Below are 25,552 nucleotides of genomic sequence, written 5' to 3'. Positions count from 1 at the left end.
TCGCCAAGAGTTTGATGCCAAAAGATCCTATTACAACATACCTATGTCTTGGCGATCAGCAAAAACAAATATATTTGAATAACCCAAAGTTATCAGTTATTACCGACGTTCTTCAAATTGCTCAAATGGTTCTTCAAGATGACCCTCTCGGAGGTATAAAAGAGATGACTTTCGGCAAATGGAAATGTCATTTCCTTTCAACAGAAAACTTCTTTTTTATGGCTGGCTCGGACAACGAAACTTCAATACCACATCTTAATCTTCAAGTTGAAATGCTTAAGCACGTTGTACTGTTTGTTTTGGGTCCTAAACCCAATTACAATCAATAGTTTGCTTCCAAATTTATGTATTTGTTGAAGTTAATGTAATTTTTGCTTTCTAATTTATATTATTTTCTTCATCAGTACTGTTGATATCTTTTCAACTCTGCAGAAAATGATCGATGATTTGATTACATCGTATACAACTCTTCTATTTACAGAACCAGCGTTTCTTGTTCAGGCGATTGAGCGACATCGCATTTCTTTTGTTGAGGATCCGTTTAAGAATTTTCCGGAAGCTTTTCCAAATTTTTCTCATGCATATCTTCTTGTTCACACGAAAATGGTGGGTGAAATAAATGCTAAAGGAGTGGCGCCTCTTCCAGATGAAGAGTTGCTGGTATTTTTAGTTTACGTCCATACTGAAATGGCAAAGCATTATAAACAGATCAATAAAGAAGCAAAACTCCAAAAAAAGCTTCAAAAGAAACTGCAATTGCAAAGCAGACCACCATCTCCATTGATGGAGATGCCATATTTAATGTCACCAACACTCCCGAATCGCCAGCAGAACCTTCTTTTTTCTTCTTTCAACACACTTTCTCATCCTTCACCATCATCATCTTCTTCTTCTCATTACAATGACTCTTCATCATTTGTTATCACACCACCTTCAGTAGGAGCCCTGTCTTCAGGTTCTTTGACTCCATCTGCTCCAGTTGGACTGCCAAATGATGCAGCTCTTTCTCACTCGTCATTTTGCACAGGAGCTTCTGCTGATGTCTCGTCTATCGCAGCATCTTCACAGGAGCCTCCTTCTGTTCTTCAGACATCCATTTTATCTCAAACAGAACAAAGTAATAACAATAATAATAATAATACAGAGATTAATACCAGCGGAGTTGAGAAGCAAAGCCAATCAAGTTATCAGCATTCGAGTGAGGTGAAAGGAGAAGGGAAAGAATCGCTTATGAATGTGAAGGCTTATGACGATGAATCTGAAGATGGATCTGACAACGAAAGAGGAGCAGCAGGTGAAGAAAGCGAGGATGAATATGAAAGCATGGAAGATGAAGAAGAAGAAGGTGATGAGTCATATGAAGAAGAGAGCGAAGAAGAGGGAGAAGAGGAAGAGGACGGTGAGGAAGAAGAAGGAGAGGACGACGAAGATGAAAAGGTGGAAGATGAAGAAGAAGCAAGTGTAGCTAAGGCCAACACATCTGCAACACTATCAGATCAGTCTACGCTGGGAACATTGCATGAGCCTTCAGAGAAAGAGGCAGGAGGTGATGAGGTGGCTGCTTCTGCTTCTTCTGCTTCTTCTTTGAGTTCTATTGAGAGTGAGAAGAATATTGAATTTGGTAGGATAACACAGTTTGAAACACCGAAGGAAAAGATAAATACATTGACAACAACAAAGAAAAAGAAGAGAAAGAAGAAGAAACAAAAGCAGAAGCAGAAGTCAGAGAAAGTGAATAATGATGGAGCAGCAGCAGAAGGCAAGCTCGCCCGCTCAAAGAAGAAGAAGAAATCCCACAAAAAACACACAAGCACTTCCATTGAACAAATCGAGCCAGATATTCAGAGCTCATATAGTGTGATGACTGAGCTGAGTGAAGGCAGCCAGGCAGCAGATGTGACAGCAGAGACTGTCTCACTCTCTTCCTTCTCTTCTCAAGCGCCCTTTCAGCTACAAGCAAACATACACCCCGGATTCCGCTCGCCTCCTGCTATGTCTCCTTATTACTCTGCCATTGACTCACATCGCTCACCTCCTCCTCCTCCTTCTTCTTCTTCTTCTATGAATGGCTCTTCCTCTGCTTCTGCTTTGTATTCAAAGGATGAAGCGCAATCTCCTTCGAATTCACGCACAAGTTTGCATTCTCCTTCTTCTTCCTCGTCTTCACCTTCTCCTTCCCCTTCCCCTTCCCCTTCTCCCCCTCATTCTCCTGCAATGCCTCCTTCCACTGCATCCAACTTGTCTTATCAGTTTTCTCACTCTCCTTCTCTTTCCGGCTCTCATCAGTTGCATCCAGCGACTTCTGCTGATTCATCCATATTCCATGTGCCTCAGACTGGGATAGACACAGCATCATCCATTGCTTCTGAGATGCGTGTGTCAGATTCGACTCCTCTTTCGTTCTCTGCTTCTTCTTCCTCCTCTCCTACTTCCTCCTCCTCCTCCTCTTCTTCTTCTTCTTCTTCTTCTATAAAATCATACACAGAACCTTCTATTTCATCCTCTTATCAAGGCTCCTTCGACTCAAATGTATTGCACCGTGCCAGTCCAGTGCCGCCACGCTTGCCTCGCCTCGCTTCCTCCTTCGACGACTTCTCTTCCTTTGACTCAATGAAGACATCTTCTTCCATTTCTTCCTCTCAATCAGCAGAATCACCATCGCCACGAGGAATGAATCCAATCGACGAAGACACGCAATCCTTGCTGTACTTGCACTCACCACAGCCTTCGTCTCCCTCTGAATTCCAGAGCTTCTTCCAGCAGAAGCAGCACTCACACAATATCACTTCTCTTTCGCATTCACAGCAGACACACCAGATGCAGCAGCTACAGCAGATGCAACAACAGAATCAGCATCAGCACACTCCAGTGCATCTACAGGGACACTCGATCTCTTCTCCATTCAGCCAGACATCACCTGCTGTCACACGCACATCATCAGAATACGGAACGTCTTCGACTTCTGCTTCAGGGTTGGGTTCTGCATCTTTAATATCTTCATCATCTTCTTCCTCTTCCTCTTCTTCTTCTTCTTCAAATGAAGCCGAGAGGATGGATGGCCTTGAATGGCTGGCGTCGCGAAAGCAGTGGGCTGCACAGTTCTTCTTCCATCATGATACTAAGAACTCAACAAGGTGTGTGATTGATGTTTATTGAGGAGTTTACAGTTTATTTTTTTGTAATTCTATTTTATTTTATTTCATTTTATTGATTTTTAATATTGTTACAACATTTGAATCTAACCTTATCCTATCGTGTCATCCTTCTTTTTCTCCTCCTCCTCTTCCTCCTCTTTCTTCTCCTCCTCCTCCAATGACAGAATGACCACCACCCGAAACAGCGTCGAGATGTATCTGATAGGCGACCATGTCGTTCTGCTCATTCTGATGAAGCCTCCACAAGCACCTCAGCAGAAGCCAAAGGCAAAAGCTAAAGCAAAACCGAAAGCGACACCCAGAAATTGGCTGATAGCATCGGCAGGTGGGATGATGAGTGAGCCATTCACAGAAGAAATACTCCCTGCTAGCATCACTCCAACCGTGAAGGCGCTGGATCTGGGGAGCTTGAATCAATCAGCTAATCAAACTGGCAATGCATTTCATTCGTCATCTTCTTCTTTTTCTTCTCCCTCTGAATCTTCTTCGTCTGTCTCCAGAACAGTTTCCTCTTCCTCTCTCTCTTCTCCACTTCAAACCAATTCACATCGCTCTTCACCCATGCCTCCATTTACCGCTCTTTCTTCTTCTTCTCTCTCTTCCTCTCTTTCTCCTGCCTCTTCCTCTGCTTCTCCATCAACACCCAGCACTTCACATCATCCAACCATCTCGTCTGCCCAGCTGAAGGAGCGTGCTGCTCTGCAGAAAGTGTGCGACAGGCTCTCCAGTCACCCACTTCAGAAGATGATCAACAAACTGTATCCTTAGTATGTTATTCTGTGTGAGGGAAGTTGATTGCTCATTACTATTCTAAACAATTTGTCGTATTATGTTGAGTTATTTTAATTATTTCGTATTTTTATTTCCGATTTATTTCAATTTTTTAATTCATTCATTCATTTATCTTTCTCTCCATTTTAATCTAATAACTCATTCCAGTGTTCATTCTCACTCTGTCATTTCCTATCTCCAAAACGAGAAGTTCCGCGAGCTTGTTCATTTCGTGTTTGTCGACCGCTCATCCAACACCGCGCAGTCGCCCCGCTTCTCCCCAGTCACCTCGATGTATGCCTCCTTCTTGTCTTCTTTGTCCTCATCGGCTGGCTCTCCATCTGCTGCTGAGAGAGAAAGAAGAATCAAACAGAGGATAAAGCAGATTGCACTGCCTGTGGTTACATCGACCACTTACCTCCCGTCTTCCTCACCAATCTTTGCTCCAGCTCAGAATGTTGACTCATTTTCATCTTCTTCTTCCTCTTCTTCTGCTTCTTCTGCTTCTTCTTCTTCTTCTGTTCCATCTTTTTCATTGCCTCAAAGTGCATCTCTTCAAAATTCATCATCAGCAGCAACTTATCCTTCTTCAACATCTGCCTGTTTAACACCTTCTTCCTCTTCTTCTTCTTCAAGTTCCTATTTCGCTTCCACACCCGACAATGATAAAGAAGCCACTTCTTCTTCCTCCTCCTCCTCAGCTCGCCCTATCCCAATCTCCACTTCCACTTCACTTCCCTTCGACCAGCTCCACTCGACTTCTGAGTCACCTGACCAGTCTCCTTCACAAACACTCTTCTCCTTCGTCGCCCATCCACGCTCTCTTTCCAGCCCTGCCGTCAGCCCAAACACAGTTGCAGGCATTGCAAATAGCAATGGCAGTGGAAATAACAGTGGCAGTTCATGCTCTAATCTTTCCTCACCTTCAGGAATGGCAACCACATCGCTTCTGGCTGACTCTTCACTCTCGTTCATGTCACATCCTTCTCCTACTACTCCAAAAATATCTTCTGTTTCATCGTCTTCTTCTTCTTCTGGTTCTTCTTCCTCCTCCTCCTCATTTTTGTCTTCCCATGGATCAAAACAGCAGAAATTCAGTCTTTCAATAGGAAGACCAACATCTCCTCTCCTCTGCCCTCAACAACCTTCTATTTCAACATCACTTCTGTCTCCTCAGCCTTATTCTTCCTTATCATCTTCCTCTTCTTCTTCTTCTTCCCCTCACAACATAATCTCTACCCGCTCTCTTTCATCCAAGCCCTTCTCCTCCTCCCTTCGCTCTGCCTCTCCCACCAGCTTCACCCACACACGCTCAATCTCTTCATTCACCCATCTCTCCTCCTCTCCTTCAACAGGCTCGTCTTTCACCTCTTCCTCTTACTCATACTCCACCCTCGGCAAGCGCTCTGCCTCTCCCACAGTCATCTTCCCTTCCTTCACTGCCCGCTCTTCCTCTGTCTCTGCACAGGACCAGCCTCATTCAACCACTCCTTTGTCTTCCCCTTGTTCTCGTCCATCCACACCGTACTCCAATTCTTCCACAAATTCTTCCTCCGCCACGCCCCTTTTCCCTTCCACCTCTGCCAAAATCTCTTCACTCCCTGCTTCCCACACGCCGAAGCCACCACCTCCTCTTCCTCTGCTTCTTCCGCTTCCATTCAGAAGGCACAGCGTTGCTGCTGCTGTATCCTTTGCACGAGAAATGCTGAGCTTTGGTAACTCTGTCTTGTGCGTGCGGTGGGGTGGCCTGCTTTTGTGTGTGACGATGTTTGTGGTGGAAGTGGAGAAGACGCGTTTGAGGCTGAATCCGCCAGTGATGCTGAGTCCGTGCGACAAAGCGCTGTGTGAATCGCCGCATTGGGTGAGGCAGATAAGACGGCTGGCGAAGGAGAAGAAAGTGAAGGGCAGGATCTGTGAGGTATATGGTGTGTATTCGGGGCTTGTGAGTGTGAGTGATGCGATCGAAGGCAATAAGCATCTCATTTGGAAGTGCCTGTGGAGGGAAAAGGGAAACAGTTGAAGTGATTATTTTAAGCTAATATCGTGAGTGTTATTGTTCTGTTCTTTCTTTGTAATTTTTTATTTGTGTTTTTTTTTTATGATGTAACTGTACTATTCATTTTGTTGCTATGCTCTTCATTTGGTGTTAGTTATTTGGGATTTGTTCAGTTTTGCCTTTTACAGATCGTTTGTTTGTGATTATAAAGAATAAATTGATCCGTTTTTGATTTCCCCTTATTATTTTATCTATTTATTCAAGATGATAAATGGAGAGGATTTATTTTCAAGTGCTTATGTTAATTTTCATAATCTTATGAAAATATTTTTCACTTTTCAATTTCGTTGAAAGGCTTTATAAATAACAAATGTTAATGATTATTTTCTGGATTGAATATTTTTGCTGAAAAATAACACGCATTTTGTGAAGTGATATAGAAGACATAAAAAACAGTAGATAAAAAGACTATTTTGAAAGAAGAAACTAATTTTTAAAAAAAATCATCTTAAAGATCAATCTTCTCTTCAGTTTCTGCAGATTCCTTAGTTCGAGGTGTCTTTGGAGCAGCTGCTGGTTGTGTTTGTGCAGTTACTTCTGTTCCGTTGGTGTTTGTAACGTTTGCTGGGAAAGTCATATTTTGTGGCAGACTTCGAAGTTTTTCTTCCAAGTTCAAGACTTTTTGATGATACATGCTCCATTCCTAAAAAAATTGAATTGAAAAGAATTGAAATCATTCAAAAAACACAATTTTTTCATTTCGTGAAATAATAAGTTATAAATCAATAAAAGCATACAGGAATAGCTCTCTTTGCAAATGCCAGCTTGTGTTCGTGAGTGTGTGGATTATTGCACAAATCAATTGTTTTTGCACGCTTCTGTGTCTCATCTGAACACCAAGACCCGCACCATAGCCAATCCTGGGGGAGTGAGTAGATAGGCACTTTATCCTGGACAAGATTAGGCAGATCCTGATCCAAGTTGGAAAGCGAGTTCTTGTCGCGGGCGTGTGCCTCGTAGGTATCTCGCAGAATGTTGTCTGCTCCCATCATTCGAAACTTCTTGAGATCAACCACAAACAAAGCTGAAATGTGGTATGGCTTGCCTTTCAGCTCGTTTGCCCAGTAGCCAGTCTGTTCAAATAATAGATAATTGTAAAATAATTAGAAAGCATTAAAAAAAAGAATGATAAAACAATATGAGCAAATAATTGAACAATAAGAAAAAGAGATAAACAATCAAACCTCCCAAAACCGATATGGCTTCATTTCCTCTCTGTTGTTGCAGAATGGCGTGAAGGCATACGGCGCTCCTTTCAGATTCATCCTCATCAACTGAATCATGTCTGTTTTGCACACGTTGTCTGCATCCACAAAAATGACCCTGTCCAAATCAAGAGGGAACAGCACATCCAGAAACAGGATCTTCATCGCCCACACCGTCCGCATCTTCGTAAATGGCTGTGTTGCCACTTCGTGCGGCCAGCCATAATCCATCAGCTCATACTCAAATCCCAGTGAATTTGCCATCTTTGGCAGGGTTTCTCTGAACATCGGTGACGTTACGCTGCCCAAAAACCAGAATTTCACTTTGTGTTGCGTGTTGTTCAGCACAGAGATCATCATAATTTTAGCCAGACGCTCATAAAGATGGCCAGAACAAATAGTGAAGATATGAATCATGTCTGACGATGCAGCGGCCAACTCAGAAGAAGTCATCTGCTTCTTTGCTCCGCGTTTCTTCATGTGCTGTGAAATTGAATCTTTCTTTCCTTTCCCTGCTGGAACTTTCTCCTTTTTCGCATTTTCTTTCGGCTCCTGCTTCTTTGCTTCGAGTGCTTTTTCTTTTTCCATCTCTTCGATTGTCAGCGCAAACAGATTCTCATCCTTTCCAAACTCGTTCACTTTCGACATCAGCCGCACGCCTCCCCATCCGCTCACATGTACATAAACATCCTTTGCACCGTCTGCCACCACACAGCACCCTCTTTCTGCGGTCGACGATGCTTCATTGAGAGAATTCTCTGATGTTAGCACTGTCACTCTCTGAGACTCTGCTGCTGCAAAGGAAATGTGCTTCACGAGATACGGATTCACAGACAGCAAGTGTATTCCTGGTGAAGGTGCAGGCAGTTGGAAGTAGCCTCGTTGCTGAAGAACAACAGTTGATGACTGGATGGTATGAGATGACAGAGAAGACACCATCGAAGGTGCTGTCGAGATTGTCGATGTTTGCTGTGTGATGTAACATGACGAGGTCTTGATTGAATGCAAAGACAGCGGCATTTCAGTTGATGGATGCTCAAGCACAGAATGAACGTGCCCCTGGATAAGAAACTTTTCAATCTGATACACCGCAGTAACATTTCTGGTGCGTTCGTTTCCGAGCGGATCAAACTTGATGTTGTCCAAATCATCGACAGCGATCTTCGGTGCGACCATCCACCCTGCAGGCGCCTGATGGTTGAGTGTGAAGACAAACGATTCAGCCATTTGTGGGAAAACAAGCTTTTGCCCAGAAATCATCTGCCCAGTTTCCTTTGAGAAGAGAGGCTTGTCCATAATCGAAAAGCGGTAGAATGAGCGCATAGGAAGTGCAGAGCATATCAAAACAGGAGTCAGCACCATTCTGCCAAGCAGCCATTTGCTGTATTGTTCACGAACAAAGAGAACGAAGGGAACAATTGGACGCTGGCGATCGGAGAGAGGATTAAGACATACAGTCATTGATAAGAACTGCTCGTCATTGTGAGATGTAAACGGAGAGGAATATGAATGTGATTTCTTCAAATGAGATTCGGTTGGATGAAGCTCTTGATATTTCGCTTCCCATTGCTTGATTTCATCGTCAGATGGTTGCTTATTATTCTGTTTAGCAAATTCTGCTTTCCATTTCCGAAGAGCATAACCTTTTCTCTGCTCAACTTTCATTTTTCTGTACTCCTCTTTCACTTTCGCTGTCTCTTCCATTCCTTCGGTAATGTCAAATGCGTTGTCAAATCTGCAGACATCTGCATATTTCAGCTTGTCTTTGTCAGAAGCACGAGGATATCGATACGAATGGATGCTTTGAGCACAGCTGAGCAATGAAAGTGCACAAGAAGAACTGTGCAATCTGTCGAGCATGCGTTGCTCAACAAGATCAGCATCAGCTTTGATAGGAAGCAAAGCTTGTTCAGAATCTCCATCTTTTCCAACAACTGATGATTGTTTGTTGAAAATCTGTTTCATTTGCATCAAAAATGCAGGTTGAGCCATTTCCTCGTCTTTCGCACTGTGCAAAGCGCGCCAAAGAGGGACCCAGCGTTGAAGAAGCTCCCATCCTTCAATCTCTTTGAACTGAGACACAGTAAGCAAAGAATCTTTAAGAGGAATTGCTCGATCCAGAACAGATGAAGGCAGATTTGTTGGAGCAGAAGCACGCGAAGAAGAAGTCGTAGTAGTCTTCTTCTCTTCCTTAGGTAGAATAACTCGGTGCTGTTCTGTTGTCTGTAAGCTGCTCTGAATTGTCAACTGGGCAGATGCAGCAACAGAAGACAAAATGGGGCGAATCAATCCGTTGGTTATTAAGAACGGGACAGGAAGTGCATCAAACGTGCTGGAAAGGCTCAAGTTTCTGATTGGATCAAATGCAGAGAAAGTGGATGGAAGAATCGTTTTGAGAGGTCTGTTCAATGACAAGTCTCTGACAATCTTCGCATGTTCAACAAGTTTTTGTTTTACGTACTCAGAAACTCTCTTTTCACTGCCAAGATGTTTGATAATGCTTAAGAGAGTGTCATTCCATTGAGGCAATGAATCGATTGATTCTGAGCTGCTAGTTAGAGTTCTAGTTGGTATATGATCTGGATAGTGCCTGCAGTTGACAGTAGCCCATGACTGAACAGAACTCACCAGCTGCTCCAAGGACACTTTCATTGTGATAACATTTTTCAATAAAAAATGGAATAAAAATAGAATGATTAATGGCAAAATGAAAAGGAAAGGGTTTACTTATTGTTCAATCAAAAAGAATTCTCTCAAACCTGATTCAGAATTGATTTGTGCAGCCTGAATAAACAAGTCAAGCAGCAATGACGTGTATGTCACTGCTGTCTTTGGATGGACACAGTCAATTGTCTCCAGATAGACTGACTCAAACGACAATGGCTTCAAAATCATCTTTTCTTTATTTGAATCCTCTTTTTGTGTTTCAACCTCGTCATTGTTCAGAACGGTGGGTGTGTAAAACAGAAAAGCAGTTTGTGAGATGCCAGCAGTCATTCCATTTGTGATGGACGAAGCAGTCAGCAGATGAGACAGCTGCGATGGATCTATCACAGCAACATGTGACAAGGGAACTGAACGGTACAAAAGAGCCTTTTCTATCGTCTGTGCCGGCTCTTCCACATCTTTTCCTTTCTTTCCGCTCAAAAACGCTCTGTTTCTTTCCAATCTCTTTTCGCTCTCTGCTTTTTGCGCAGCTTCATATTCTGCAAATGATATTTTCGCAGCATCGTCGACTTCCTTCTCCTTCATTGGAGTTAGTTTTGATGCTGGTGTAATGAAAGTGTTGCTGTGTGCGATGTTAAGCAGAACAGCAGGAGATGCAAAATGAGCTTTCGCTGAGGGAATGTTGCTTGTTGCAGGATAAAAGTCAACGGTATTTGAAGACGTTACAAGACGATCTTGGTCATCTGGTATCCTTCCAGAAAAGACTGGATACTTTTGTGAATTGGCAGAAGGCTTTTGTTTATCCGTCTTTGTAGTTGATGCATCATTTCTTCGAAACTCTTTAACTTCTTTATCTTTGATTTCTTCTTCGCTCTTTTCTTCTTCTTCTTCTTCAGTGCCATCCTCTTCACCGTTTTTCTCTTCAATCTTATTTTCATCTTCTTCTCTCGCATTGCCTGAATTCTCCAGTTGCATTTCATCCAAGCTGTTCCATCCAGGCAAGTGTGCAGTGAATATCTGAGGCGTGAACACAGACTCGGTGACACATGGATATTCATACAGCATCTTCAGTCTGCTCCATCGGTCACTCCAAATCCTGCTGGACTCCACCACTCTCTTCACTGGGCGGTCTTTCTCATACGCTATCTGCGCAGCAACCCATGCTTGGTTGAACCGCGACTGATCAAAAAGACCAGTTTGTGTTCCATTTTCTTTGGAAGATTTCGATTTTTTGCCTGAAGACGATGAATTTGAATCGCTAGAAGTGTCAGATCCGTCTTCTTTCGTCTGCTTTTTGCTCTTTTTCTGACGCTCTCTCAGCTTTGCTTCGTCAACATTCAATCCATCTCCCAAAAATGCAGCCAGTTCAATCTGTTCCTTCTCTCTCTCCTTCTCTCTCTCCAAGTCCTTCATTCCGATTGCTCTGACATCTGTGACAATTCCAATTTCTCTCAGACGTTCAATCCAGCGCGATCTTCTGGTTGTGTTCCACAGCGCTTCAACAATCAGATTGTCTCTGTCAAACCCTGGCACCCCGTAATGCGCATCCTCCACAGCAAGCTTCTTCTTCTGCACTTTTGGCATGTTCAGCTCGTTGTTGGTTAAAAGCAGCTTCAGGAATCTCACTTCAGAGTCCATCAGAGAGCGGATGGATTCAGTCACGCCGTCTGGTGGGCATATGATTCCGTTGAATGTGCAGCAGGGAACAGGCAGCTGTGTGAAAGACAGCGTCGAGCGGATGGCAGCCAAATACGACTCGATCGTGCTGTTTTTGCCTTCGATGGTGTGGCGCCAGAAAGTCGCGCTCATCCAAGCGTTTGCTTTGCCCACCTCTTTTCCGCTCTTTGCGGAAGAGTCGGAAAGCACAATGTGAGACTTGACAGTCTGAACTGTCAGTTTTTGCTTCTTTTTTTCCATAAAGCGCACAATTCTCGCTGCGTTGTATGTTCCTTTGTTCAGAACCTGTGCCACCCACCACCTCGCCAACTGCAAAGAGCTGCGGACGTGCGACTCGTTCAAAGAAGCACCATGAGTGCCAGCTGCGGAATTATTTCCTGAAGATGGCGCAGAAAGAGGAACGATTGGAACGATAGCAAAGCGGATGGGGGTATTTTGCTCGTAGATCTGCAGCATCTCGCTGATTGTTTCCATCGACTCAGGTGCAGCCAGATCGAGGAAAGCAGTCACCACAATGAAGTTACGCCTCCAGGCAGGCAGCCCATCCTTCGGGTTGAATTCTTCCAGAACAGACATTTCTGAGGGCCATTTACTAAACCGCTTGTCTGTCAAAACATTGTTCATATAGAACACCTCGTCTGGAGGCCGGACAGCAACACGCACTGTCTCCAAATTGAACGATCCGTCGCTCTCTCTGAAGTGATCGTACTTCCGCACTGCGTGGCGGAGATGAGGAAAGATCCCAGCCTCGCTAACACTCCGCACGCCACGCCCCCACAACCCAAATTGGTTGAGTGAGACGCTGTGTCTCAGCTCGTCTGATACGATGGAGTTCAGCTGCCACAACGAAAGAGCTCCGGAAACAGTTCTTCCGTTGATCAAGATCGATGCATCGTTGCCGTCAAACTTGTTGTAAGCATCGTTCAGCGTCTTGCGAAACCAGATGTCCAGCTTCTGGTTGGCGATGGAAGGCGCATAAAGAGGAAAGTTCTCAGTGAGGTCGAGAAGCGAGTGCAGCGGATCGGTCTGCTTGATGATGAACTGTGAGGCCTTTGTGCCGATGTCTTTTGCAAGCGCAAGAGGAACTTTTCGAGACAGCGTGTCGTGCAGAAGTGCTCGGCGAAGGCGGTCGAGTGGGCTGTCTGCTTCCACATAAGACGGAGTGCAGAGGGGAATCGTCTCCGCATCTGCAGAATCAATTGTAGGCTCTCCTCCGGAGAGTGTGTCGTCCTCTGCTGCATCATTATCATTCGATGCTCCAGATGTAACTTCATCTGAACCTTCTTGTTGTGCTTTATCTGTTGCTTTTTTCGGAGACGATTGGTCATCTGGATTGAGTTTTTGTTCAACAGACTTTGCAGACGAAGCCTTTCCGAGATATGGCCGAATGACTGCAATTCTGTTGACATCAACACCGCAAAGGGGAATTAGTGGGCCAGTCTCGTCGCGAATAGAGTAATCCTCAGGCAGCTCATCATCATAATCTTCAGCATGCCCCTCTCCAGTTCTGTTTTCATCGTCAGTCTTTTTCTTGCTTTGCTCGCCAATTATATCCGCAAATGTGTACTCTGAGTCCCTAATAGCCAGCTCGATTCCATAACCTTGTGGAGTCATTAAACGATTTGATGCTTTTGTAAGATGATTTGAGGTGCTGTTATTCAGATCTTTTGATTGAAATTCAGGCCATAATCTGGAGTGACGAAAAATGAACGCAAATGTGGGTTCGTTTTGGGTCTTTCCATTAATGGTAATTGGAATGCTTGAAGCAACAAGAGCTTTTTCTATCTCTTGGACCCATTTCAATGTTTCGGGTATTTCCATTGACCCATACAAATGCAGTAATGGCAGCGTTTGCAGCGGTCTAGACTGCAATGGATGTATGTGATCAACATCAAGAACTGTCGGCATGCGATGAAGAGGAATATCGGTGCTTAAATAGAACTCTGGGATATTCTTTTTATTCAAGATAATATGGCCTAATTGCTTCTTTAATTCATCGAGTGAAGAAACTAAGATCATATTTTGATTAAATAAGTAATTGTCTGGATCAGGACGATTTGAGTTGCTTTCTAAAGAATGACTTTGCTCTGATTTTTTTGTTATTGAACGAGGAGGAAACAAAACAGCAAAAACTGGAGGGTTTTTCTCTTGAGCTGTTGTTTTTGAGTTTGAAAATTTCTTCCATATTCCTTCTGATAACGAGTAGTGAGACTCAACAAGTGGAGCAAGAGTGTGAATCAAAAGTGTTGATTTGACTTGAGTAGAAAGCATCTCAGAATTGGTAATTTTCTTCGTCAAAATTAATGATTCATCAAAAATCTCCTTTTCTGTCTTGTTATAATATTTATTTGAAAAACATTCATCAAAATATGTCCAGAAGAATGATTCATCCAGCTGGGCAAGAACTTCTGATGTCTCTGCAATAAGTGGGATAAATCCAAATGGTGCTTCTGTGCTTACGATAATAGACTGATCAGTAAGTTTTGCGAAATTTTCACTGATAAACGCAAAAAATAATAAAATGAAAATTTTCATTCAAATAAATGATGGGTCTAACCATATTTAAATTTCTGAAATCAAGAAATATCACAAAAATTGAAACGTTAACGATTGACGAACAATTTCGGATTATTATCAATATAGTTGTGTTATAATTTTAAATGGTTTTTTCTTTAAGATCCATTCGTCTTTTATTATTTCAGTTAAACACGTTATATCATCAATTTGTTAAATAATCTTATATTCCTCTAAGCAATCCGTTCAGCGCTTTCAATGAATAAAGGGTATGTTGTAAAAAGAAAGGCACGTGAAACAAAATGTACAATTGCATCATTAGAGGCATTTTCTAAGGAAATAGAAGATATTATTAATCAATCAAGCAGTGAAACTTTTAAATCAATAAGTGATTCAATTCCTCCAAAAGCTAAGCGTAAGAAAGAGCAAATGGATGAGGAAAATGAATTTGATGTTTCTTTTAAACGCTTGAGAAGAAGCCACAGTGATAATATTTATGACAATGATATTTGTCGTGATGGTGATTTTGAAGAACAAAAAAAAAATGAGTTAACAACAGATTGGATATTCGAAAAAAATGATGAGCCTTTGCAAAAAGCAGTTGTGTGCGGAATTAGGATGTCATTACTTGGACAAAACAAACGTCATGTTTATATGAATGTTTATGGTGAATGGAAGGAAGGTCCACATACAAATTGTACATTAAAGTCGAAAAAAAGAGAAACATGAAAATTCTCAGTTATGAAAATTGTTTGAATTAGCTGATTACTGAAGATAAGGCAATTTGTATTTGACAAATTTTTTATAAGAAATGATGCAATTAGAACATGTTTGACGAAAAAGAGATAAATTTCCTTCAACTCATAACTATGCATCGTTTGTCAGACATTATTAAAAGAAGAAAATTTGAACGTTTGACAACTTGAAAAAGGTTGCTTCTGTGTTTGTGGATGATGAATTTCAGATCTTTTACAAGTTTTGTTGTTACATTTGACAAGGACGAGCATTTCATTTATCATTTGCAAAATAATCATTATGCATATTGATTTTTAAAAATTTTTTTGAATTTTTTGATAAAGTTTTTACAAAAGAAAGTTCAAAGCTTTATGAAAAAATAGTAAAGGTAATTTGATCAGAAATGCAATCAACTTTTATTGATGCGCATACTCACATTGATGCTACTCTCCAAAAACTAGAATGTGTGCTATATGCGTATTTTTAAATATTTAGTTGAAAATTATTTTTCTACATTTTATTTTTTAGATTTCGATGGTTTTGAAAAATTTCGAGAAGATGTTATAAAATGTCCTCAATGCGAAAAATTCGTTCATGTTGCATGTGATGAAGCCTCTCTTCCAGGTGGGTTGTTGCGACAACAAAAAATTTATGCTCATTTCATTTATGTTTTGTTTTGTTTTCATTAATTAAAAGGTGGAGTTGATTTAATGCTGAGATATCAAGATGTTTATGGTTGCTTCGGAATTCATCCTCATAATTCGAAAGAATATACTCCTGAACTCGAAGAAAGACTTGTTGATATTTTTAGGAAATATGGAGAGACTGGAAAAGTGTTGGGATGGGGAGAAATTGGTCTTGATTATCATTATGATTTTTGTGTATGTTTTTTTAATTATAATCAATTGTTTATTAGTTGAAAAAATAATTTAGCCTCGTGACCTTCAGAAAGAAGTTTTTATTCGTCAACTCAAAAAAGCTGTTGAATTGAAATTACGAATAATTCTCCATATCAGAGAGGCTGATGATGATGCGCTAGCTATTATTCGAGAGCATGTGCCAAAAGATCATATTATTCATTTGCATTGTTATACTAGCGATCCTCCATTTGCTAAAGCACTTGTTGAGGAATATCCAAATGCCTTCGTTGGTATGTTTATTTTTTGTTAAATATTGATTGTTATTTGATCGTTGTCATTTTTTTTGTGTTCTTTTTATTCTAGGCTTCACTGGTGTTGTTACATTTAAAAGTGCGAAAGGAGTCGTAGATTCGGTTGCTGCTTTACCTTTGAATAGAATTCTTTTGGAAACCGATGCTCCGTATATGGCTCCTGTCCCATTCAGGTTCGTTGTTGTAATTGAATTGCTGTCTTTTTTTATTTTAATTATTCAGGGGGAAAACTTGCCATTCAGGAATGATCCCATCAACAGCTCAAAAAATAGCATTAATTAAAGGTGTCTCGGTGGATGAAGTTTATAGGCAAACAAGAGAAAATACAAGGAAATGCTATGGAATTTGAAAAGTTTTATTTTGATAAAATGATGTGAATTAATATTTATAAATTCTTATGGATAATAATATGTATACATATGTTGAATTGGATTTTTAAAATTAAAAAATTGAAATTTCAAAAAAATAAAAGATTTTCGTATTGAAAGAAATCTGAATACCCATTTCTAATATTCATGATTACACATAATAAAATGAAGTTTTCATTTTACAAATAAAATATTATAAAATAAATAATAGACAAAGTATTAAATAAAAGCTGACTAATCAAAAATCTTCTATGAAAAAGACAAGAAAAGGTAAGCAGGCAGATAACGACCTGAAAAAAAACGATTCATGTATTTTTTTTATTAAAACTTTTTTTTAAAAAATACAAATATGTGTAATTCAATTTGGGTGATAATTTTTGAAGTCATTTTTTTTTTCGGTGTGTTCATTTTTCTAATGTATAATTTATTTGTAGATGAAATATTCATTTGAAAGGATAATATTTAAAAATTGTTTAAAAAACTATGTTCAATATTTTTTTCATATGGATTATTCTTTTTGAAAAGTCGAAAATGTTTAATATCTGGGGTAAATAAAAAAGGAACTTATTTGATCATTTTTAAAATAAATCCAATGAATTTCATTGTTATGCACTTATTCCAGCATCAAACAGGTCTGCGTATTCCAATTTGCATAATGATTGCGTTTGATATATTTATTTATAGTTAGTGTTAATAATGGTTGACACCTTCAATAACCGTGGACAGCGGCATCATTTAAACAACTATTGATAGTTGCTTTTTGACAATTAACCCAATTATTCCCTCAATGCATATGAACTTATAAGACATACAGAAATGAAACAACTTGCTTATTTCAATAAAGAAAATAACGTTTTCTATTTTCGGAGAAATAAGGAGAAATAAGATTATTTAAGTTTCTCAGACAATTAAAAATGACTTTTATTTAATTCTGCAGAGAAAGTTGTTTCATTTCCGTATGTCTTATAAGTTCATATTCATTGAGGGAATAATTGGGTTAATTATCAAAACGCAACTATAAACTGTTGTTGAGATAATGTAACTGTTCACAGTTATTGAAAGTGTCCACCATTATTTACACTAACTATATGGAATTCTTTCACACTTTTCATAAAAAATTCTTATCAATAAATAAGGTTAAAAGCTTTCATTGATATAACCCAAGTCAACACATTTACTAAGGTGAAATGTTATTTCCCAATTATAACCGAATAGAAAATATCACCCCAATTATCTTATGTGTATGATCATTATTTTTTAAAAAATAAAACTGATTTTTTTCCATAGAATATTTCTGTTTTTTTCAATAAGTATTTCTCCTTTTATGTGAATTTTTGAATCCTTTAATTCTGCTTTTTTTTTTTTTAACGTTTTTTATTCTTCTTGAAGACAATTTTCAAACAGTTCGTTATGTTCCCTCTTCCCGGTTTATATTGTTCTTGGAAATAGAAGAACTTGTGCAAAAAAATTTTTGTGAAACTTGCTCACCTAATCGTTGTATACACATTTTATTTGAAAATCGTTTGATATTTAAACAATAAAAACAAAACAACTGAAGACGATTCAAAAAAGTTGCTTGACTGAAAAGCAAAAAGAAGAAGAAGAAGAAAAAAAAAAACGCATCCTTTGGAGCGTCTGAATCGTTTTGTGAACAGAAAATTACAAACTTAAAAAATAAGTATGATTAGCTAATATATACAACGTATGAATATATAAAGAATTTGGAACCACATAATAAACTGAAAAACCAATTTTATTGAAAAATAATAAAGAATTAGAAACAAAATGCTTGCAAAAACTAACAAATAGCAATTATAACAATATTTACTTTTGTATCGAACATTTTCCGTTTATAAGCTCAACATTCACAATCTCGTTACTTAAAGCAGCTTCACTTTCTCCCTTCGAATCTTTTCCGTTGCAGCTTTCGTTCTCTAAGTCAATGGCATCTGAGATTGTGAGAATAACTGCATCGGCTGGAAAACTATTGAAAAATTCCCTTTTAATGCGAGCCAACGAAGGCCTGTCATTGGGCAGTTGTGCAAAGCACTGTTTAATCAACTTATAAAAGCGGGATTTAACTATTATGCAAATGCTTGGCCTTTCTCCGTTCGTAATCTTCTTTCCTGCAATCTCTGCTTCGTATTCTCCAAACGGGATTTCCAGGCTCAAGCACTCCCACAACATCATCCCAATCGAGAATGCAACCGAACTATTTGTCGCCGTCATCGTCTTATTGAACATCAGCTCCGGAGCTTTCCATCTTAAGCTCTCCTTCAAGTTGTAGTCCTCGTCCTCAAAGGCGGATGAAGGAGGAGGTGATTTTGTGAATCTCTCGCTCATCAATGAATTATCAGAGGAAGATGTAACAACAGTTGAATGAGAGATGGATGAGGTGTCCGAATCGTCTGATGATGAAGAGCAGTCGGAATGCATCACAATACAAATAACCATGTGCTCCGAGAACAGCACGATGTGCGGACTCAGATTGTCCAAGGACTGAAGTGGATTTTCCATTTCGTCAAATGAATGAAGAGCACCATTCGCCACCCAGAATAACACCTGTGCAGCTGTGTGCTCTCTCTCAGTCAATGTTCCTATCGCCATCTCCTTCTTCTCGTTCCTTCCATGCAATAACAGGAACAGTGAATCCCTCAAGTCCACAATCAGCTTCTCATGCGGTGATGAGCACGCCATTGCATCCACCAAGTTTGACATCGATGAGGTTGTTGGGCACAGATCCTCTCCACGAACAAAAGTTGAATCTGAATCGGTTGTTGAAGTGGTGGAAGTGGATGAAATGGATGGTGAAGGTGATCTCTTTCGAATCTCTTCTTCTTCAACCTTCTCCAGCATCCATTGAGGGATCTTGTCTGAATCTCTGCCCAAAATGTATTCAGTCGATCCGCACTCACTCAACAAATACTCCTCAGACTCCGAATGTCCCAAGCTTTTCTCATTCACTCTTTTTTTTATGTTATCTTCATTCTTCTTCTCTGCCTCCCTTTCTGCTCTCCTCCACTGCTCCTCAGGCGACATCTCCATTGTCACCATCTCAAATGCCTTCGGATCTTTTCTGATGTTATCATCAACAATCTCTTTGTATTTTTTCGCTTCTTCTTTTGCACTTCTCCATCGAACAGCCAGAATAATAGACGCAATAAGAACAATCAAAAACAAAATTACGAAAATGACAATGATAATTAAAGCCCACGATGAAACAGCTCCGCTTCCTTCTTTGGCCAGCTTTCCATTTGCGTCTGATTGAGGGTCGCTTTTGTTCTTCAGTACGAATGATCGCGTTGACGAAGGTCGCGCTTTGTCACCAAACAAGATACATACGCTCACCTCAGCTTCACTTGGAGCATCTTTGACCAAAGATGGTTGGATACTTGTGACAATTTCAGATTCGTTCACATATTCACTATCTTTGAACTTGTTGGTGTGCAACGATTTCTCTTCATTTAGTATTGTTGTAACCCGGAACTGCAAGTGACAGGGCATCAGTGAATGCCCAATGAACTTCAATTTTATTTCTGCTCCTGCTTCTTCTTGCTCAACTCTCTCCAAATGAGGAATAAACAGCACAGACGTTCTTTCCAAAGCAACTCCTTCCATTTCACAACCCTCATTCAAAATCCACATCGATGAGTTCGGAAGCAAGCCATCTCCTCCTTTTAAGCTCATCACGTCCACAACTCCCCCTTCATCACAAATAATATTTCTTCTCGCTGAAGGATATCGTTCAACTGATGGATTATTTCCCTCAAACATCCCCATTTCTATTGTCAACCTGCCCTTTGAAACAGAAATTCCTCCCTTTGATGAGTTTGCAACTTTTGTATCTTTCATATAGCTGGTGCAGCTTGCGAGATAAATTAATGACCCATTCCAATGGCACACATCTTCAATTGCTGAATTACCAATGGAAGCAATATCCTTTTGATATCCTTCTAAAATCGATGATTCAATATATATGCTATTTGACAGTTCAAGAATCTGTGCATTTGCTGAAGATGATGTATGATTTGAAAATGAGCAGTTTGAGATTTGACAAAGAGTAGGAAAAGATGAAGGAAACGACAGCGAGCATGCACCTTGTGTCCTTCGTTTGATCCCAGAGACATTCGAGTGAATTATCATAATAGAACTTTCAAGATTCTCCTCGTTCATTTTCGAAATGCTTCGTTCTTCCACAGAAATCAGAGAACTATTTTCAATTGTGATATCTGAAGTATTTATTTCTTTAATGATAAGATTTGAGCCCTCACAAGCATCAATCAGTGAGCTTCCTAATGTCAATTCGCCAAACTCAACAGATTGAAGCTGAGCGAAACAAGAACTCCTCAACTCAAACAACTCCTGAGAAGCGTTTATATGCTTCACGCTTGTTCTGCTCAAATCAAAAGATCCTGACTCAATCGTAAACAACGACTGGCTGAGGCAAATGCTATTATCGGCACAGGAAAACAAACAGGACGCGACAACAAATGATCCATTCGTTTGAGTAAATATGCTTTTGAGAGTTGAGACAAATCCATGTTGAAATAAAAATGAAACACATTCAAATTTCACAGTCTCAACACTTTCCAAAATACACTCTGACCTTTGTGACTCTGAAATTTCCGTTCTCAGATGAACAACAGCATGCGTTGCTGGATTCAGACTCTTAACTGTCACACTGTTTGCAGTGCAAGTTTGTGATATGTCACATTCTCGATCTATCAGAAGCTGACTGTATGCTGAAGATATAATATGAGACAATCCATAACTCAAGGATTTGCATGGTGTTGTTGAGTTCCCACATGGCTTCGCATCATTCCCCTCATCATTCACTCCACACACAAAAATCAGCTCGCTGCGGTACACAACAATAAGAGGAATGAGATCCACATCTTCAATTGGAAGCGTTTCATCCACACCCCAGATCGCATTAAACCTGTCATACGGTGGCTCACGAAAGTCTAAATCAAATTGTTCTTCGCTGATTTGTTTGGAAATTGAAAAGCACTTCACAAACACGTCTCTTCCTACCCTCGCCTTGTTGTTTGAGAACGTTATGTTTTTGAAATGGAATGGAATCGTCTTGTTTTTCTTTGAAAGGCAATTCAAAAACACTCCACCTCCTTTTCCTGCAATGGCAGAGCATGAAGAAATCTTTGTATTGTATATCTCAAATCTTCCTCCCTCCTCCATCTTCACATGCAATGCTCCTCCGCAATCACTTGCATCAGCTGCACACGAAGCAAATGATGAATTTGACAGCATAGCATTTGCATCATTGACCATCGTTGTTATCAATATACAGGCGCTGTTGGAGCTTTGAGTTACACTGCCAAATAAGCAATGTTCCATTGTCAATGACCCACCTTTTGAATCTGAAGACTGATGAAATTCAATAAAAGGCTTTGATATTTGAAGTATTTCAATTGAGCATGAATAAAGATTTAAATCTCCATTTTTGACTGACAAAAGAATGAAAGACAATATTCCCTCGCTTTGGAGATTGAATGAACATTCAGAAATGCTCAAGCACGATTCACTGTCCAATGTTTCCATAAAAGCTTTCTGCAAATTGGTGAAAATTGGCGGCAATGAAAAAATGATTGAAGAAAATGATGCCAGATATGCAGATATTGCAACTCCAACAGAATTAGCCAATGTCTCGTTCACTTCCAATCTTGATGATGAGTTTTCTTGCTCCGATTTAACAGCAACATTATCCATCGACACTTCTTCAAGAAGTGAGCTTCCCCCAGATATCAGAAGGTTCTTTGTTCCCTTTCCCTGTGCTCTATTCAATCCAAAGTTCAACGAATTACATGGAAAGTTTAGCTTTCCACAGGCGATGTTATTTATTCCTCTTTTCCCGTCGACGTGAATTGTTTCATTGAAATACCCTGTGATAAATATGAAGAGATCTTCAGCATTAGCAAAATGAGTCCTATCAAAACCTATCAGTGAATTTACTCGTTCGGATTGTTCAATATCCATGGCAAAGCTGAATGAAGTTGAATTGACTAATTCTGTGAGATCGCTACAAACAATGAACATGTCTTTACCAATCGCTGCCATGTTATTGATAAAATGCAAATCCTCAAATTTTATCATATTTGCATAATCTATACAGTTCAGAAAAAGGAACCCACCTCTTCCCGATGCATCACTTTCACATTCGCATCTGCTTGTTTCTGTTTTGTTAACTGTGAGTGCGCCTTTCTCTTGAAGGGATATTCCCAAAGCTCCTCCCTCATTGCTTCCTTTTGATGAAATAGTCAGAAATGAGCATTGATTAATTAAAATTGGAGAATTAATTGTTGATGATAAAATACAAGCCATATTTGAACCGGAAGAGGTAATCCCTTCAAAGGTACAGGAACTCAATGTTAGTGATTGAGCTTCCTCATTTCCCTTTGCATGATTGTTGCTTGACTCTTCAGAAACAATTGAGATTAGCGTGCAACTTGTGAGTTTCACTGAAGAAAAAGAAAACATTCCGAGATCAGCATGTGCTTTATCAGATATTATCGCAGGGCTTGAACCAAAAGCCATTTGAGACACTGTGCATTGTTCGACTCGAAGAGTTCCTCCAAGAACAAGAAGAAGAGAAAATGTGATGTTATCCTTGGTTTTGTTTTCAAATGAGCAGTTCTTCAAAACAAGGTTCGAGTTTTCCTTGTCTGCGGAAGAAATTAGAGAAGATATTGAGACAGAAAAACTTGAAGGAATGTTGAAGCAGATTCTGTCAAACTCAAGATTATTCTCATTCAAAAGCATGACTTCTGAACTTCCGTTCACCACAACCGAGTTGAACGTTAATTTCGCATTTTTTTCATCCTGTTTAGAGCTTATCATCAAACAAGAAAAAATGAACTGATCCTGGACTAAAGTTGATCCATAAATCCTTAATTCCTTTTTTTCGTTTGTGACATCAATTGCCAAGTTTTTGAATCCTTTCCAGAACGAATTGCAAGGAAACACCTCATCTCCGCACCCAGAAATATCCTTTCCAGATTGACTTATTTCTATTTGTAAAGATTGCCTTTGTAAGAAAAAATAGGACAAATTCACAGGAGCCTCCAGAAACATAGAACTGTCAATCCCAAAGAAATCCAATTTGTCTCCATCGTCATTTTTTATATTCGCAATCCGACTTGTGGTCACTGATTGGTTCAAATCAACACATTGAACAAACACATCTTTTCCCCATTTTGCATCATTCCCTGACACATTCACTGAATCCAATTGATAGTTTCTTGTCGAATTTTCACACAGAACCAAATAGATTCCCCCGCCCTTTTCATTTGTCGTTCCTACCTTGCATTGCTTCAACGACACATTCTTTACGATGAATCCAACTTCATCTGCCAATTCCACTTCCATTGCACCACCATTTCCTGTCTGACGATTTATTGTTGTGATACACGTGTCATTCACAACAAGGTCTCCGCTTTGTTTTGCGATGAATGTATTCAAAGACTGGGATCCCTCAATATTGCACAAGTCAAGAGTCACTTCACCTTTCTCTGAACTTATAAGAGGCTTAGAAAAGAACTGTTCTGCAGATGGAGTTTCGCAAGTTATTTTGCAAGAAGAAAGAACAAGAATCCCAGAACTTTCGCTCATCAGAAACAATGATGAACTTCTGCAGTATTCATTCGAACCATCGTGAATAAACTTCATTTCTGATGCTTCCATTTTTCCTGTGCTTATTCGAAATAGTGCTTCTTCTTCATTTTTTATATCTGATTTTATACTCGTTAGCAACATTCCAGATCCGCTTCCTATCACATTTGAAGATCCAATATCAATTTGGCCTGAAGGAAACAGTCCTTCTTTTATCTCAAAACTCATCGATTCTATTTTGGCTCTTTCAATTCCTTTTTTCATTGTCAGACAATTGAATTCATCAAAGTCACTTCGCCCGCAATTATCCCAGTCTTCACCATTTGGTGCAATAATGATTTTATCTTGAATAATCGGTGGATCAAGAACATAATGTGATGTCTCCTCTGCAGTTGCCCAGGCAAAAGTCGTTCTGGGTTGATTGCTTGTGGAAAACAACCTTGATGCAACAAGATTCAATTTTCCGTTCCAACTAATATTTGCGTAAATATCATTTCCTTCTCCAGCTGAATTATTAATAAAAATGCAGTCAGATAGCGTTGCAGTGATACTGTAAACTTGACTGTGATCAAATCTGATCGCCCCTCCATTTGTGCAGGCTCTGTTTGATTTGAACAAACATGAAACCACAGAAAAATTGTGTTCCATAATATAGCAGTTTAAAGCGCCTGCGTATCTTCTTTTTGCTTCGTTGCATTGAAAAATGCAATTTGTGATTAAGCAAGTTAAGCATCTACGAATCTCTCCTCCTCCGAGTCCATCTCCTGAACTGCAATGGCTTAAATTGCTCAAAGATATCTCAAAAGATTCTTTGCCCATTAAGTCAAAGGCTGCTGCAGCATAAGTAACTGTGCAATTTTGAAAGGAAGTGTTTTCACATAGCCACGATCCTTCTCCATCGGTTCCGACTGCCCCTGCTCTGGCATTAGAGTGAGCGAGAGAACAGCTTTCAAATGAGCATCTTTTTGTCGTCAGTGTTGCATCTCCTATTAGATAAATTGCACCTCCGTCCAATTCTTCTGCACTTTTAACCATGAACGTTGTGTCGTTGAACTCTTTGGATCCTGTGCTGAAATTAGTTCTCGTTGTAACTGCTTCACAGCTCAAAAACGACGAATTGCAACAGATGAATGCACTTGTTGCTCCGTCAACGATACATCCCAAATATGGATTCTGAACAGCAATGCAATTCATACAATTCAATTCACATCTTTTATCTGGATTCAAATAAGAAGAAGATGGGCAAGATTTCGCATTGACTTTTCTCTGTGAAACATTAAAAAAGCAGCATTCGCTGATTGTGATGGAAGTCAAAGGCGATATTTGCAAAAATGGTGATGATCCTTGAACGAAGGATGAGAATTCTGAATTGTGAACTTCTGCATCAACTTCATCAATTCGGTCCATGCTTTTGGATGGAACTTCAACAAGGCTTGGTGCTATATTAACGTTCTGTGATAAATGAAGCGAAATATTCCAAAACAGAAGCGAACCACGACTTCCAAAGAACAAACCATTCTTTTCGCTTCCTGCAAACTTCAGCAAACATGAATATATTTGAAGCGAAGAGTTTGACTTTGATGAAACCAAATAACAGCTCTCTTTCT

General features: G+C 39.8%; 4 protein-coding genes across 4 annotated transcripts; 2 read left to right on the top strand and 2 right to left on the bottom strand.

Annotated features, from left to right (window-relative positions):
* Positions 1-218: 218 nt before the first annotated feature.
* Positions 219-6,305, top strand: MONOS_3722 (uncharacterized protein; the record flags this gene model as incomplete). Its single annotated transcript, XM_067873740.1, has 4 exons — positions 219-292; positions 405-3,134; positions 3,320-3,922; positions 4,095-6,305. 4 exons carry the CDS (start codon positions 219-221, stop codon positions 5,944-5,946), a joined length of 5,259 nt encoding a protein of 1,752 aa, XP_067721110.1. The 3' UTR covers positions 5,947-6,305.
* A 125-nt stretch (positions 6,306-6,430) lies between these two features.
* MONOS_3723 (putative UDP-glucose) lies at positions 6,431-13,802 on the bottom strand (the record flags this gene model as incomplete). Its single annotated transcript, XM_067873741.1, has 4 exons — positions 6,431-6,625; positions 6,720-7,055; positions 7,167-9,832; positions 9,947-13,802. 4 exons carry the CDS (start codon positions 13,800-13,802, stop codon positions 6,431-6,433), a joined length of 7,053 nt encoding a protein of 2,350 aa, XP_067721109.1.
* A 1,381-nt stretch (positions 13,803-15,183) lies between these two features.
* Positions 15,184-16,378, top strand: MONOS_3724 (putative TatD family hydrolase; the record flags this gene model as incomplete). The annotated part of the gene is made up of 6 exons (XM_067873742.1): positions 15,184-15,244; positions 15,309-15,404; positions 15,477-15,661; positions 15,714-15,930; positions 16,004-16,124; positions 16,174-16,378. The coding sequence occupies 6 exons, from the start codon at positions 15,184-15,186 to the stop codon at positions 16,298-16,300; spliced, it is 807 nt and encodes a 268-aa protein (XP_067721108.1). The 3' UTR covers positions 16,301-16,378.
* Positions 16,379-17,809: 1,431 nt separating this feature from the next.
* Positions 17,810-25,462, bottom strand: MONOS_3725 (uncharacterized protein; the record flags this gene model as incomplete). Its single annotated transcript, XM_067873743.1, has 2 exons — positions 17,810-25,397; positions 25,460-25,462. The coding sequence occupies 2 exons, from the start codon at positions 25,460-25,462 to the stop codon at positions 18,144-18,146; spliced, it is 7,257 nt and encodes a 2,418-aa protein (XP_067721107.1). The 3' UTR covers positions 17,810-18,143.
* Between the last annotated feature and the right edge of the window lie 90 nt (positions 25,463-25,552).

The sequence above is a fragment of the Monocercomonoides exilis genome (assembly GCF_001643675.1).
Source record: "Monocercomonoides exilis strain PA203 chromosome Unknown scaffold49-690789, whole genome shotgun sequence".
NCBI classification, from domain to species: domain Eukaryota; phylum Preaxostyla; order Oxymonadida; family Polymastigidae; genus Monocercomonoides; species Monocercomonoides exilis.
The sequence above is the reverse complement of the archived record's forward strand: the minus strand, read 5'-3'. Positions and strand labels throughout refer to the sequence as shown.